This window comes from Leptonychotes weddellii, chromosome 1 (assembly GCF_054177405.1).
Source record: "Leptonychotes weddellii isolate Sample4059 chromosome 1, ASM5417740v2, whole genome shotgun sequence".
NCBI lineage: Eukaryota > Metazoa > Chordata > Mammalia > Carnivora > Phocidae > Leptonychotes > Leptonychotes weddellii.
This window is the reverse complement of record NC_138369.1, coordinates 152368475-152384813: the sequence shown is the minus strand read 5'-3', so window position 1 is coordinate 152384813 and position 16339 is coordinate 152368475. Positions and strand designations below refer to the sequence as shown.

The following is a 16339-nucleotide window of genomic DNA, read 5'->3' as shown; positions in this document are numbered from 1 at the left end:
TCAAAGTCATAGTCATCTTTTTACACCAATTCTTAATGATATCTGATTTCCAAGGTAAAGTTATTTCAAAGAGATTGCTGCAAATCAAACTGAAAATGATTTTGTTTCATTGAGTTTAAGTGTTAAATATATATATATATATATATATAAAAGATTTTATTTATTTATTTGACAGAGAGAGAGACAGTGAGAGAGGGAACACAAGCAGGAGAGTGGGAGAGGGAGAAGCAGGCTCCCCGCGGAGCAGGGAGCCCGATGCGGGGCTCGATCCCAGGATCCCATGACCTGAGCTGAAAGCAGACACTTAATGGCTGAGCCACCCAGGCGCCCCTAAATATATTTTATTTTAACTCTTTGAAAACTGGCTACTCTACAGGCCAGATTACTTTCAAATTATCTAGGTAATCAGAATACTCCATTAACTGATCAAACCAGATGTCAAAATTCAGGCTGATCATGTCAACTTCTGCTTTTTTTATATTGTGGTCACTAGCAACCAACTGTGTTTTTTTTAGGATGCTTTGCTCTCAGGCAGGGTTTCTCAGTGGTGCTACTAGCATTTTGAGAGAAATTCTCCTTTGTGTAGGGAGTATACCAGTTATTACAATGCCTTTAGCATACGTCCTGACCCTCACCCACTAAATAATGTCTTTCCCTAGTCATAATTTGCAGTACTCCCTAAGGGACATCAACGACCACTGAACTACTGAAGGACAGATAAATCACCAACTCCTGCAGCCAGTGACTTAGGTTAACTTACCTTATACCAGTAGTTAAAAGTGTCTTTTGTGAGTCTGATACTCAAAAGTGTTCGAAATTATTTTTGAGTAGGGTTGTCAGATTTAGCAAATAAAAATACAGGATGCCCCATTATCTGGCAACTCTATATTAGAGACAATATAATGCTAATATCCTATTATGGTGTCTCTTTAATCCACTGACTCATGCTCACTGACAAACTGGAAACTCACTTATCTGAGATTTAGAAGAGCATGTGTGAAGTGACACATCTTATATTTCAAACTTGTAATGAGAGGGAGGAGTACTCTCATCAAATAAAAGCCTAATTTATTCTGACAAATACTTCAGTCTACTGAATGCAACTAAAAACCAAATGCTGTTGGACATTTACATTTATCCTGCTGTAGATACTAGCTGTTGTTTTTTTCTTTGGCTACAATATAATTAATAAGTTCTACACTTATTTATTTTGTTGTTTTCTTGTTTAATTCCAGTTCAGTGTAATATTAGTTTCAGGTGTACAGTATAGTGATTGGACACTTCCATACCACACCCAGGTGCTCATCACAGCAAGTACACTTCTTAATCCTCATTCCCTATTTCCCCCATCCCCCCACCCATCTCCCTTATGATAGCCATCAGTTTGTTCTCTGTAGTTAAGAGTCTGTTTCTTGGTTTGTGCATCTCTCTCTCTTTTTTTCTTTGTTACAATTACTTATTTAAAAAAAAAAAATAAAAACAGGAGCCAGCAATTTAAGCATTGCAGCAAACCAAACTAAAATTATTTCCTTTCCAATCCCAAAAGGTTCCTGACCTTAATTTATTGTAGATTAAGAGATAAGAGAATTATAATTAAAAATAAATTCAGCTTCATTATTGAATTGTGAAAACAGAGCTGTAGTGTTTCATGTAATCTCTACTGACACGACTGACCCTAAGGAGAGAAATGATAAGGCGTTGTTAGCACAAAATATGATATTTCGACTGAATGTGTATTCGTGTACACCAGCTTTTCTTGTTGTTTGTTTCATATATATATATATATATATATATATATATATATATATATATAAAAGTTCCTTAAGGAAGAGATGCCACAGTAAATGAAAGACCTTTTAACCCACAGTAAAGAAACATAACAAAGCCATTATGAATGATGCAGCAAGTTTAGGAAAATGAAAGCTGTTATTAAATATGACAGGCTGTCACAACCACAAAAATAGTAATCAGTGTAATCACAGCAATAAAATAATATTTGTATTTCGTTTCAAGGAGTTAAAATAATGGACATCATTTCTAAGTTAACAGTTTCAAGGATTATGGCTAAAATAGCAAACACAAAGATAAAAATCTCTAAATGTGAAGCATATTAACATTATTTAAAGTCTGTTCTACATGCTTTTTTTTCTTCAAATTTCCTTTATGATGATTATATTTATATTCCTTTTTCTTTCCTGTGCATGATTATGTTATTCTTTTTCTTTACAATCTAGGATTCTTGAACCAAGCTTCCTGTCACTTGGCTTCAATAAATCCATAATCAGCCAGAACTGGAATATTTCTGTTTGTCACAGACTATACTACAATCTGAATTTCTTATAATTATTTTCTCTGAAGCAGAATCACCATTTCTTTTGTAATTTTAAGAATGCAGAATAAATATATAATTATCTCTACCTGGATTCAGTGATGCTCCTGGGCTCTGGGTATTTTCCCAGACAGTGTTGAAACATGGCGTCGTGGGATGCGTGTACATGAGGGCACATTTTTGCTCAATGGTAGATCCCCCCCAGTAGTAGAAATTAGAGTCACTGTTCATCACAAGTTACCTCAGAACACTTTCTAGCCTACTACTGGGTACTTTACCCACACCTCTTAATGTTTAAGGGACTCAAACTGGACCTTCTTACTAAAGCCTCACAAAATCAACAACAAAACGAGTTTATTTACAGTATGTGATTTTCTGTCTATGCTTCCTTTAATCCAATGTACAATGAACAGGCCTCACCCATTAAAACATCTCTAAAGATCTAAGAAATGCTGGCTTTTCTTTAGCAACAACTTTTTCCACAGAAGCAAGTTGTATAGAGAGTGGTAGGTATACAGGGTCCCTTTAATCCTGGTCCGAGTTCAAAGAGGCTTTCAATTTTAACGTATTTTAGGGGCAAAATTTGTGTCAAGGAACAGAATGAAGTCTCTTCAAAAATTCAGGACTTGCTAAAACTCAGCGTGGGAGGATTGATCCCAGGTCTCTTTATCCGGAAACTGCCGGGCCTGGTCAGGGGTTTCAGAGGCCCCGAATGATATGCATTCCTTAGCACCGTCAGTGTAACTTGCGTTGAGGGTGTTAACTGTGATTAAACTTCGATATACCGTATCAATTACCAGTGCTGCCCGGGCACTCATGGTGCCTGGATATTAAATTTTCTTCTGAATGACTCTAGTGTCTTTCAGGTCATTGAGACACCAAATTGTAATGCTGTTATTCCAAACTGCAGGGTTTCTAATTCATATTCGGAGAAGAGCAATCTCCCAAATGGGAAGTGACTCATTATTTATTTTTAATCTATGGTGGAAAGATTTTTGTCCTAGGAGTCCGCCAGCTCAGCGGCAGCCCTCTCCCGCTTCCCGTGCCTCAGTTTGCTAGTCTGTAAAATAAGGATCTGGATGATTTCTGATGTCCTTTCCAGCTCTGACAGTCTTTTCTTCTACAATTCATGATATAATCTTATGGGATAAACTTCCAAGTAATTTACTTTTTGTTTTTTGTTTTTTGTTTTCTTCATAATAGCCTCCTTGAAAATGAAAAAGCATGTGGTTCTACCTTTGCAAACTCTGTCTTCTCCCAAAAAGTATAACAAATTAAGAATTGTATATATTGATTTCCTTGCCACTATTTCAGAAACGCACTGCTGCTGAAATACCTAAAGCAGAGCACCGCTCCTTCCTCTGCGCCTCCGACGTCCCATCCCGCTGAGGCTGTCTTCCATAACTCGCGGATGTGCGTTCTGCAAATAGATAACCCCAATGACATTTATACCCACTTTGTCAAATGGGGGCTTAGAAATTTTATCTTAGCATTCTTTTAAACCGTGTTTGACTGTAACTAGTTAAGAGTAGCTTTCTTTTCAAAAACTAGGTTGATTTTTTTAAGGTCTGTGAATAAAAATGCATTCTATTCCTTTTCATTTTATCGCTTTTAAGGTTTGATGTCTTTATTGATCATAGGGGTTTTTTTTTCCTCCAGTTAAATGATCAACAACTTTTCCACAAAGAAGATTTTGATTAATGTCCATTTTTATCTTTTAAAAGGATCCTTCCCGGCCATTGGGGTGGAGGCGTTTTGCCCCAGCTTCCTGAGGGCAGGGTTTTTAAATAGCATCCAGGCCCCGCATCCAGTGCCAGGGGGAGGATCTCTGCCCCCCAGGATTCCGGCTGGTAGGTATTTCAGGTGATGTTTTCTGCCATCATATACAGCAATAAGAGTGTGCTTGCAATTGAAAGATCCACAAGACAAAAATAAATATTTCTGTATTGTTGAAAGGAAATGCAAGTGACTTTTCTCTACTGCGGGGACCACATTTATGATATCTAATGCTTCAGAAGTAGTCAAAGGAAGTGGAAGAAGGCTCTGTAAACTGAGCATCCAATTAGCATCATGCTGTTGCTGCTTCTAGAATAATTTTTACATGAATAAGAGCTAGAGCTTTAAATCCCAAATTTCATAACTCAAGAATAAAAGATAAATTTGAGCTACTTTGCCACTTGGAATTGGCTAGCAAAGTGAATGAAAAACAGCGTTAGTAACAGAAAGAGTAATTCCATATTTGGATGAGTTTATAGAGATTTAATTAAAATTTCATTTCACTCAAGAGAAATGATTGGAAGAAATGCCAGAAAGTAGCAAATTTGGAAGAACATTTTGAAAAAGAAAATTAATACTCAGTTTCCCTTAAAAATATCAATCTGACCAAAGCTGTATTTTATTAATGAGAGAAACACAATATAGGAAATTGAGCATTTTAAAGTGCAATTTCAAAGTTTAGCAAATCACTTTTTGGATCATCCGTGGTAGTATTTCAGTCACAAATTGTTTTTCCCCTCTCATTTTTGAGATATCTAGCCGCCTTCTTCCGTTGTATGAAGGATACAAGCCCGCTTTATATTTTATATGTGTCTGAGCAAAATAGAATTAGGATATTGATTCTTGGAGTTTTATTTATCATAATTCTTGTGTTTTTTATCATAATTAATAATTATGCCACAAATTATAGTAATGACACCAGTGTATTCAGGAGGGTCTGGCCCAGCCAACCAATACTGGGAATGTTTGAAGACACTAGGAAATCCAATAAAAACAAAATTCCAACATGCACGTTTCTTGCTTTTCTTGACAAAATTATACCAACAAAGCCTAAGATTATTTCGCTTACATTTTTCCGTTGCTTTTCAATTACCCTTGCCTATTTAATTAGAACATACAAAATAGGGGCGCCTGGGTGGCTCAGTCGTTAAGCGTCTGCCTTCAGCTCAGGTCATGATCCCAGGGTCTTGGGATAGAGCCCCGCATCGGGCTCCCTGCTCCGCAGGGAGCCTGCTTCTCCCTCTCCCACTCCCCCTGCTTGTGTTCCCTCTCTAGCTGTCTCTCTCTGTCAAATAAATAAAATAAAATATTTAAAAAAAAACATACAAAATAACAAACTGTAAATGCGCTTTGATGTAATTTGGTTTCTCATTGGATAATTACTGATTGATAATGGTTGGAGGCTTTATGGCCAACAAGGCCACTGATAGAGTAGAAACCAAAATTATGTGAATTAAAAATTAGCAATTTTAATTCTAATGAGTGCTACTTTTTTTCCTCTTTAGAAACAAAACTGGTATCAATTGCACAGAAATGTTGTCATTCTTGTTGTTGGTGGTGATGGTGTTGATGCAAAAGACTAGAAATAAAAATCTATATAAGCTAAGCTCTCAGAGTTACCTGAAAATATAAAAAGGCAGTTTTCACATATAATATTAATATCTCAGTGATTGGAATTGAGGAATGGATGATTTGTAGTTTAATGGCTTAATCCTTAACTCTTAATGACAAATCTTGGTGGATTTAGGTATGTTTGGCAGAAATGACATTACAAAGTTCAGGAGTGCCTTGAATTATTCAGCATCACTGGTAATAAATAAATAAATAAATAACCCTTGTCACTTAGCCACTGAGAATGATAGAAGAAAGGTGATGTTTCTATAACACATACACGGAAACAACTTTCTAGAGAGAGATCTGAAAGAACACTCTAGCACTCTGTTCTTGGCTTTAAGCCAAATTTGCCTCCAGCTTTCATAGGAGAGAAAACTCAGTTCAGTTTTCATGACTTACATACAAATCAGGTGTAACAAAATTGCTTCATAAAAAATGTATAGATCTAAACTGGTTCCTATTCCCTCACACTGAAATTAACTCAACTCCCTTTTCCTGGCTTCTATCACTGTGACAAGTGATCGCTGTACACGTCCTCTGGCACTTTTCAGTAATGACCACTACAATTTCAAAGGTAATTTTTATCCTCTCCCATTCATCTACAGCATATTTCCCAAGAATTTCCTTTATAATTTTGTGTAAAGAGGAATGAAGCCATAATCATGAGAAGTGTTTATTTCATATTTTTTTAAAAAGTATTTCTTTGTGGTCTAATAGATGAACTCATAACCCTTCAAGCTGAGGACATCATCAAGAAAGCAATTCCTCCCTTGACCTGTACCATGGTATTTTTTTTTTAATTTTTTTATTGTTATGTTAATCCCCATACATTACATCATTAGATTTAGATGTAGTGTTCCATGATTCATTGTTTGTGCATAACACCCAGTGCTCCATGCAGAACGTGCCCTCCTCAATACCCATCACCAGGCTAACCCATCCCCCCACCCCCCTCCCCTCTAGAACCCTCAGTTTGTTTTTCAGAGTCCATCGTCTCTCATGGTTCGTCTACCCCTCTGATTTTCCCCCCTTCATTCTTCCCCTCCTGCTACCTTCTTTTTTTTTTTCTCTTAACATATATTGCATACCATGGTATTTTTAAACAGCCAAAGGTTGATGGCCACAGGGCAACACTTAATTTGCTTTCTCCCAATTGATTATATTTCACAGTACTTCGAGGGTCTCAAAAGACATTAGCTATGTCATTCAAGGAATCACAACACCTGTTCTAACGATGGAGCTAATTTAGTTCCCAGTAACTTATCTTAATCAAATTTAAATGGGATATGTGATGCTGTCTTGTGTAAATAGTTTCTTTGCATTCATGTCACACTGGGCTATCAAGGAGCAATGTTTTTATAGTAGTTATTTTTACGCTGACTGCAATAATGAGAGAGTCATTGACTCATGAGACCCAGAAAACAGATAAGCTTGAAGTTGGTATTTATGTAACCATTGTCAATTGTTTATACTGTTTATATGACCTTTCTCTTTTCTAGAAAGGTCATAATAAAGAGTTATTATTCTCAGTTCCAAATAGAGAAGAACACCAGAAGGTAATTGGCTGAAAACTGAATAGCAAGTATAGTCATATATTTAATACAGTGCCTTTCATATAGTAGTTAACCAACGAAGTAAGAAAAGTCACAGGAGAGAAGAGAGGAGAGGTGAGAGGAGATAAGAGATGAGGGAAGCTGAAAGAGGAGAAGATAGAATGACGTAACTGCTATTATACTTTTTAAATCAAAGTCTTCCCTGCTGTATTCTTCCCTGTTAGAATCAAATTCTACCTCCCTAAAAGAATTGATGTCCTTCTTCTAAATGTGTAATCACGCATATATTCTAAACTGATAATAAGTTGCCTTCTTTGCTCCATTTAGTTATTTCTTTGATTTAATTCTGTAGCCAAACACTATCTGAAAGTGGGATAGAACATTTGTATATGCCACAGAGTACTGATTACACATAGAGTCTTAGACTCGTGGCTTCCCTTATGACAGACCCTGCTGGTACCCAAACGCTTTATGCTTTTGGCAATTTCAGTTCACATACCATATACAAATGAAAGCAGCATAATAAAGTCAGTGAGAGAGAAAATTATGCAGTTATAATGACGGGATAATATATGGAAGTTTCCTGATTCAGTCTTTTCTGTCACTGCACAGCAATAACTAACATCATGTAGTATCTTAAATTTATAGATCTTAAGATCCAAACATTACAATGTGTCTTAAAAACTAGACTTATTAGTAAAATATAAAGGCATATTCATTACCTAATAATTACTCAGAAAATAATATCTTAGTTGGGTATTATTACATCAACAAAATTCTAAGTTAAATTTTTCTAGCAGTTTTCTGTCAGTTATGGGAGACGATTTTTCACTAAAGAAGTAAATATTATATTTATTATCCTATATATGATGATTATAATATAGATATGTGATTCAAGACCAAACTGAGACATACACTTCAAACTAACATGATTTGTCAATTATTAGCAAAGTCTGTGAAAGAGAAAACAAAGGAAACAGGCAGCATGTGGGATTTAAAAACAGATAAATTCTGAAAGAAATCAATGCCCAAGATCTCCCTAATACTTCCTTTGTGGTTAATCTTGGAAGCTCTTTAGTTGTGGAGGGACTACTCTTCTGAAACACCATCTCAGTTTGTCTGCCTGTGCTTTAAATACAATACTATTTATAAAACACCTCTTTTGACATTTTTATCTGAGCCCTCTCCATTGCATTCCATGTGTTGGGGTCAAAATAAATGGCAAAGATGGAGTGAATCAATCCCGTAAGACTCCCTTTCTGCTTACATTGAATCAGATAACAAGAGAAATATTAACACATGGGCACTCAAACACCAGATTTGCAATCATCAAATATATAATTAATAATGATAAGTACTATTATTTATTTTTTTTTTACCATTTGAAAAAAGATTTGAATGAGCCTTATACTCAAAGAGCCAGACTTTTTCATATCTTCATGAGTGCCCCTGACTTGCAAAGTTAGGAAATGAATTCACAATCCAGTTTTCTATGAACTGATAACAGATCCAACTAGACAATTCCTATAGCAAAGGACTTACAGAGCTGAGCCAATATTAAAATGTCTTCAAAATCCATTAACCATGATTATCAATATTTTCCTTTCCGTATTTCATGTGAAATCCTATCTGATATGGAGTCAGGGCAAATAGTACATGCACTGTTACCCAGGCAAAAATTTTTCTTATTCAGAAGTCATATAGTTTAAATGGTAGAAATATGTTAGGAAGAATATAATATTATCAGACTTTGATGCATACAGAGGACTACAGAAGAGCAGCAACACAGATAACTAAGTGGCAGACTTTGAAGGAATATACCATAAGTTAAGGAAAATTGGCATTAACTCAGTATGCCAAGGGAAATCAGCAGTGGAAAAGTATATAACTTTTAAATACAATCAAACTGCAGTTCAGGAAAAAGTAAACCATTTCATTTTTTATATGTTTAGGCATTCTAAAAAAAGGTCAATAACTTTGCTTGAGATCCATAATTTGAATTTTATAATTAATCATTTCTGACAAAATAATTTTTATAGTTTGGCTATAGTTCTTCTGAGGATGATTATTCTTTTTATATTTTTATATAGTATATATGACAATTGGCCTTATTTTATCTTTAACAAAATATTGTTGCAATCAATATACATAAAGGTTAAGAGATGGTGGTTTACTTTTTAAGTAAGAGATCTCCAAGGGGAAAAAAGCTCTTTAATTGAAGGGTTTATATTTTATACATCTCTCCAGTTGAGAATGTTGCCAATTACCCTGAATGAGGTGTGTTAATGAGTGTTTTCAAGTACCTACTTAAACGAAAAGCTAATTATAAAAGGTATAGGAAAAACTGGATTAATTGTACAAAGTAAAATCCTGAATAAATGATTCAAAGTGTGAACTATGGTTAAAAAAAGGAAAAACTTTTATTTGGATTCCTAACTCCTGGTATTTTTATTCCTTGCCATTTGTGTGATTCCAAATAGGACCCAATAGGCCCTAATCAATACTCACTTGTACAGTTCTCCCTAGAGAACTCTCCTCCTCGAAAGTTTGTGCATCGGCAGGCTTCAGAAGAAAACTCTGCAGAACTGCAACTATTAAAAAAAAAGTCTAGGATGGGAAATCTGGGGCAGGAGTGGGCAGAAGACCAATATTATTCTATTTCAAGACTGAGGAGTGGTATAGAGAAGAGAGGGTCACTGATAAAATGACAGAGAAACCACACCCAGCCGACGGAAGCACAAGGAAGGTGACATAAGTGATTGTATTTCTAGTCATAAACCAATAACCCCTTTAAAATATTTTCACACTGTTATTGCTACATTAGAGGGTTATTTAAAAACACCTTTTGGGATATACTGATAGTTTCCAAAACCTGTGCAAAGGGGCTGGCCAGATAATGTCAAGGTTGCGTTCAATTGGCTTCCCCTATTGCTTGAAGTCATTGGTTCCAAAGAGTGTGGTTCTTTGGCTTACCTGAGGAGAAATACGCAGAAGATTAGAAAATAATTTAAAACTTAAGGAAAACAACTTGAAGATACCACTTGGGATAAGAAAAGTCAGGATGGGAGCATACACAAAATTGAAGGTATAATTCCAACTTTCAAGTAACGTTCAGTTTATAAAAACTTTAATCTATTGCAATTTATGAGTTTAAGGACTCTTATGGGGTCCTGATGTTGTAGTACAGGTCATGGACTCAGATTCCTAATGGGTTATACTTAGTTTCTTGGCCAAAAACAATAGACTTTTCACCAAGAAAACTGACATATGATCATATATGTAAATATTTGCATACAATTTCAGGAGGCCTCTGGACACCTTGAAGTCCATAAATGAAGAATCTCAGGTTCGTGCAAGATTGACAGTGCGTTTAAAAGAAAAATTTAGGGGCACCTGGGTGGCTCAGTCGTTGAGCGTCTGCCTTCGGCTCAGGTCATGATCTCAGGGTCCTGGGACCAAGCCCCACATCAGGCTCCCTGCTCGGCGGCAAGCCTGCTTCTCCCTCTCCCACTCCCCCTGCTTATATTTCCTCTCTCACCGTGTCTCTCTCTCTGTCAAATAAATAAATAAAGTCTTTAAAAAAAAAAGAAAAATTTAAAAATCAGAGCTGCAGGATGCATTTGATATCAAATTCTTGAATATTTACAAAGACAATTTCTATTTTTCTTCTTCCAGAGGACACAAAAAATATTAAAAGACTCTTTAAATGATCACCAAATTTTTTACTAGTTCTTTTTTACTTCTTCTTTACTAGTACTTTTTACTATTTTCAGATTCTTTAAATAATTCTAGCCTTTGACCTTAGCTATGCATTCTTGATAGCAAAAATGCTTCTTTTTCTTAATATCATTTGAAGAAGTTTGCATCTTAAAAATCTGGACTTTATATGGCTATTTAAATTGTTATGTGAGAATATGTATCTACTCCCTAGAGATCCTCATGTTTTATTATTATAAATTGTGTTATCTATTTTTGATGCTATTCAAAGAAACTGTCAACACTTTCAAAAGATTCATCCCAGAATCATTTTATTTTCACAAAGAAAAATTCTAAAAAACTTTATCCAGCTTGCTAAATTAGCTGGGTCTCCATGTGAATTAGTGTTTAATCTTTGTGTTGGTGGAAATTGTTGTGTCTGTGTGTGTTCACCTTAACTGGAAACATGATAAGCAACCGAGCTGCTCAAATGCCTTTTCCTCTCCCACAGGGCCACGTGCATGCCCTCATGGGCTGCTGGGCCACTTAAGAACATAAATAAGTGGAAATAGACCAACCCTGTTATAAAATATGTCACATCTCAGCATTCATTCTTGTGCCTTGTAGGACAAAGCACGGTAGAAATTGCCGGGTGGCACAATGTTGGCTTTTCCTAGTTCTATTCACAGAGGTCTTAAAGAAGTGTAATTAGCAAAACTGAACTTTTTCTTTTTTTCTTTTTTAATTAAACCCCTTGTAAAAATTGCAGAAAAGGCTCAAAAATAAGTAGTAACTTTCCTATAAGGAAAAAAGGAAAGTAGTTAGTAGTTTAATTTATATCATAGATGTGCTTCATTTAGCAAATGTTTTCTCCATTATAATAAAATCTCACCATAAATAACCTATGTAATTGGTATTAAGTATATCCTCTCTAGACATTTGCTTTATTTTTAAATTTTGTGTTGATTTTCTTTTGATTAGTGAATGATACAAAAGACCAAAAAACTGAATATTGAATTAATTATGTAACAATAAGACACTTCTGAAGCCAGAAATAAAGCATAACATTTGAAACAGTACTGGAAAATATGATACCTCCTCTCAAAAGCTTCAAGAGTCTCTCTTAAAACATTTCTTTGTAAAAGAACCTCAGAATCATTATCATAAATTGATGTGTGAGAATGGAGAAAGCAAAATCTAAAGGTTTTACCAGCAAGTTTCCTTGCATGTATTTCCTATTTACAAGGCTTTAAAATCATAGAACTTCTGAAGGACAAAACATCTTTGGGAGCAACACAGTGTCCAGTCCATAATAACTTTACAGGATGTGTTTCTAAGATGAGGCACAGACACTTAGAGTAATGCTTTATGTCTCCAAATTACTAATGGAGACCCAAGTATCATTTGGGGTATAAGAAGATGGTTAAGCACCCAGACTCTGGAGCCAGATCTCCTGGATTCAAACCTTTGCTCTGTGCTCACTGTGCATCCTTGGACAAGTTACTTAAACTCTCAGTGCATCTGTAATCTGAGCTGTTAAACTGAACTAGTAATTAAACCCACCACAAGGGTTGGTATGAGGATTAAATGAGTTAACACATGTAAAACTCTTAGAACAGTACCTGGCATATTAAAAAATTTATTTTTTAAAGTTAGTCATTACATATGTGCTGATTTAGATGTAGTATCTATTGTTAAATTGTCTACACAAAAGGTTTTCACAGAAAATAAAACAAAGACAGGATAAAATTATTTATTTGATGCATGGTTTAATTTTTTTAAAGATTTGTTTATTTATTTTAGAGAGAGAGAATGGAGGGAGGGGCAGAGGGAGAAGAGAATCTTCAAGCAGTCTTCCCGCTGAGCATGGAGCCCGACACAGGGCTCGATCTGATGACCCATGAGATCATAACCTGAATCAAAATCAAGAGTCAGACGCTTAACCAACTGAGCTACCCAGGCACCCCTGTTTTAATTTGGTTTTTAACTTATATATTACACAGTATTTCAAGTTATGAGAATTGTCTAATGCATTTCGTTCATTGCTACCTAATGGTAATTAAATAATTGATCATACAATAATCAATTATATATGAAATAATCAATTGAATATTGTATAATCATTTCTTTCACAATGGTTGAAAGCAAAGTCCTGAATCAGATAATTTCAAAACATATACTTTTAATTTGATCATTGTCATTATAATACTTTTGTAAATATGGATGCAGTACAACATCAAGAAAGCCATTCTTAAAAATGCATATGTTAGGGGCGCCTGGGTGGCTCAGTTGGTTAAGCGACTGCCTTCGGCTCAGGTCATGATCCTGGAGTCCCTGGATCGAGTCCCGCATCGGGCTCCCTGCTCGGCAGGGAGTCTGTTTCTCCCTCTGGCCCTCCCCCCTCTCGTGTGCTCTCTCTCTCTCAAATAAATAAATAAAATCTTTAAAAAAAATGCATATGTTATTAAAATTTTGCAATATGGTTAGTGTCTTGTAGTGGAAACAAAATCTAACATTAGACATCTTTGGCAGTAACTTTCATTGTCAACAAGACACTTCTAATTAAGGAGAAGTCTTTTTGCCCATATGGTAATTTTCAGTAGAAAGGATAGTACTGAATATTACTGAAGTTAACTGATGCAGATGGTATGCCACTGCTCTCTGGAACTGGCAGGAAAATTGTTTCATTTCTTTAGCCTCACACCTTTCATTTACTCTGAAACAAATCTAGATTAAGAAATACCACAGTTTTCAGAAATGCAATCCCTCCTTTTAATTTCTGCTCAGCTGTTTTTGTCATTGGATAAAATAATTTATTCTTCAGCATTTCTCTCAGGACATTTGGATCACATCTAAATTTAAAAAACAAAATAAATAAATTAAGACAAAGCATAGAACCAAATCAACATAGTTATCATAGAGATTCAGGAGTTTCAAATAGCTTTAAAGTTAAAATCAATTCCAGGGGTGCCTGGGTGGCTCAGTCAGTTAAGCGTCTGCCCTCAGCTCAGGTCATGATCCCAGGGTCCTGGGATTGAGCCCCAGGTTGGGCTCCCTGCTCAGTGGGGAACCTGCTTCTCCCTCTCCCACCATCCCTGCTTGTGCACGCACTCTCTTTCTCTCTCTAATAAATAAATAAAATCCTTAAAAAAATATTTAAAAAAATAAAATCAATTCCAAATTAACCATGAAACATATTGTTATAGGTACAAATATGTAGAGTACAGAAGATGCAGAATAGCTTGTTAGATAGGAATTAGAATCTATTTCTTACACTAGTTATTCCCAAGAAACTATATGTTATAGGATGTCATTTAAAATAAGAAAATACCCATTTTGATTATGTAACTCTACTCTAGGAGAAACCATCTTGTTCTTTAAAGCAACTTCAAACCTGTCGATTTCAGGTGTATAGAATTTTTTTAATTATGTTCAGTTAGCCAGCATATAGTACATCATTAGTTTTTGATGTAGTGTTCAATGATTCATTAGTTGTATATAATACCCAGTGCCCATCTCAACACGTGCCCTCCTTAATACCCATCACCCGGTTACCCCATCCCCCCACCCCCCTCCACAACCCTCAGTTTGTTTCCCAGAGTCCAGAGCCTCTCATGGTTTGTCTACCTCTCTGATTTCTTCCCATTCAATTTTCCCTCCCTTCCCCTGTGGTCCTCCTCACTATTCCTTATGTTCCAAATATGAGTGAAATCAGGTGCATAGGATTTAAATGGACTTTTGAGACCATCAAGGAAGCTCCTAAATATACTGACTGTAGGCATTTCAGTTACGAATCTTTTTAACTCGGAAAGCCACTTCTTAGTTTAGGATTCAACATCTAGCCAGTAAGGAAAGATGTGATATTTGCATTTATCCATTCATTCTCTAAGCTGTTATTGGGTGATTCAGTATTTAATATAATGTACTATTCTCTGTGTTTTAAACATATTATTTCATTTAATCTCACACATCACACAATGGAAGAAGTGTTATTATATAATAATATGTAATATACAAATATACAAATGCATAGGTATAAGGAGACAGGCAGTAACATAAGTGAGTTATGAACGGTCATTTGTCCAAAGTGGAAAAGTCTTCAATATCACATTATCCGACTCTAATCCCACAACTTCTAATTGCACTGTGCTGAGCACACAAAGGATATGGTAACCAACCATCCAAATTTGCCTGAGACATGAGAATTTCAGTGCTAAAATTGGGAATTTACTATATTAAATAAAATGTGTAACTAGTGGTCATTTTTACTTTGCCATAGGATATAAAAGAATTTTCATGTCAATACTAAACTACAATAAAATAGGGAAATGATCCATTTTTATAAAACTATTTTTTGCTACATGATGGACAAATATAAGGAGGAAGCAGATAATTGTGCGCAAAAAGGAAGGAAAGCAAATGTACACCGACATTTTTAAGTGCCAACAATTGCCAGACACTGTGCTAACTATACATTTTCTCATCTAATTCTTTGAAACCCATATGTAGTTGGTAATATTATCCTCATTTTATAAATGCAAAAACTGAGAGAGCGAAAATAACTTGCCCAAGATCATGTAGTTAATAGGCAGCAGGGCTAAAATTTGAAGTTTTCTTTGTCTTCAAATCCATATATTGTACAAGGCAAAGAATTTAGGATTTATTGATTTGCCATTCTGTTATTTCAGTAACTCTTGGTCTAGAATTAGTCATAGAGAACATCTTTATATGTGTATTCCTTCTGGCATTCCATTCAAAAAAGTGAAATTTTGTACCTATCCTGTGCCTAGTTCTGTGCTCAACAGTAAATTTGCTGGGAAGAACTAGGCACAATTCCTGACCTCCTGGGCATTTTAGAGTGGGAGGCAGACATGTCCATAGTAAACACCAATACCATACCATAAGTGTGTCATACAATTCTTTGATTAAGATGTAAAGAGAGAAGAAAGCAAATAACCAGGTCTTCCTAAAAGGGAAAGTGATTCATAGAATTGACAATGGGGACAGTATTTAAACCCTACTTTTTCCTTTTTAAGTATATGATTTTACAGTGAGAAGGCAGTCTTCCAGGAAAGAGAGGGAGATACAAGTAAAGTCATACTTCCAGAATGATGAGTCCCCTAGAGAATTTGAAAAACAGGAAGTAGGGGACTTAGGGGAGGTAAAAATGACACGAGAACAAAGGTAGAGGAGAGACTGTGAAGGAATTTATTGCCAAGCAGTTTAGACTTTAATCCTGCAGCAAACAAAACAATAAGTAAAACAGGTTTTTAAAGAAGGAGATGAGGCATTAGCCCTTTATAGTAATTGACTGTTTACCTATTTCCGTTCTCCTTTCCGCTATACACTCCATGAAAGCAAGGGTCTTGTA

General features: G+C 35.5%; 1 protein-coding gene across 1 annotated transcript in view; it reads left to right on the top strand.

Moving 5' to 3' along the window:
• Positions 1 to 16339, top strand: part of LOC102737537 (ephrin type-A receptor 6) — a 305707-nt gene that overhangs the window by 157600 nt on the left and 131768 nt on the right. The window contains exon 8 of the mRNA XM_081817012.1: positions 4054 to 4179. Coding sequence (XP_081673138.1) covers positions 4054 to 4179 — 126 coding nt within the window. The remainder of the gene's footprint in view (positions 1 to 4053; positions 4180 to 16339) is intronic.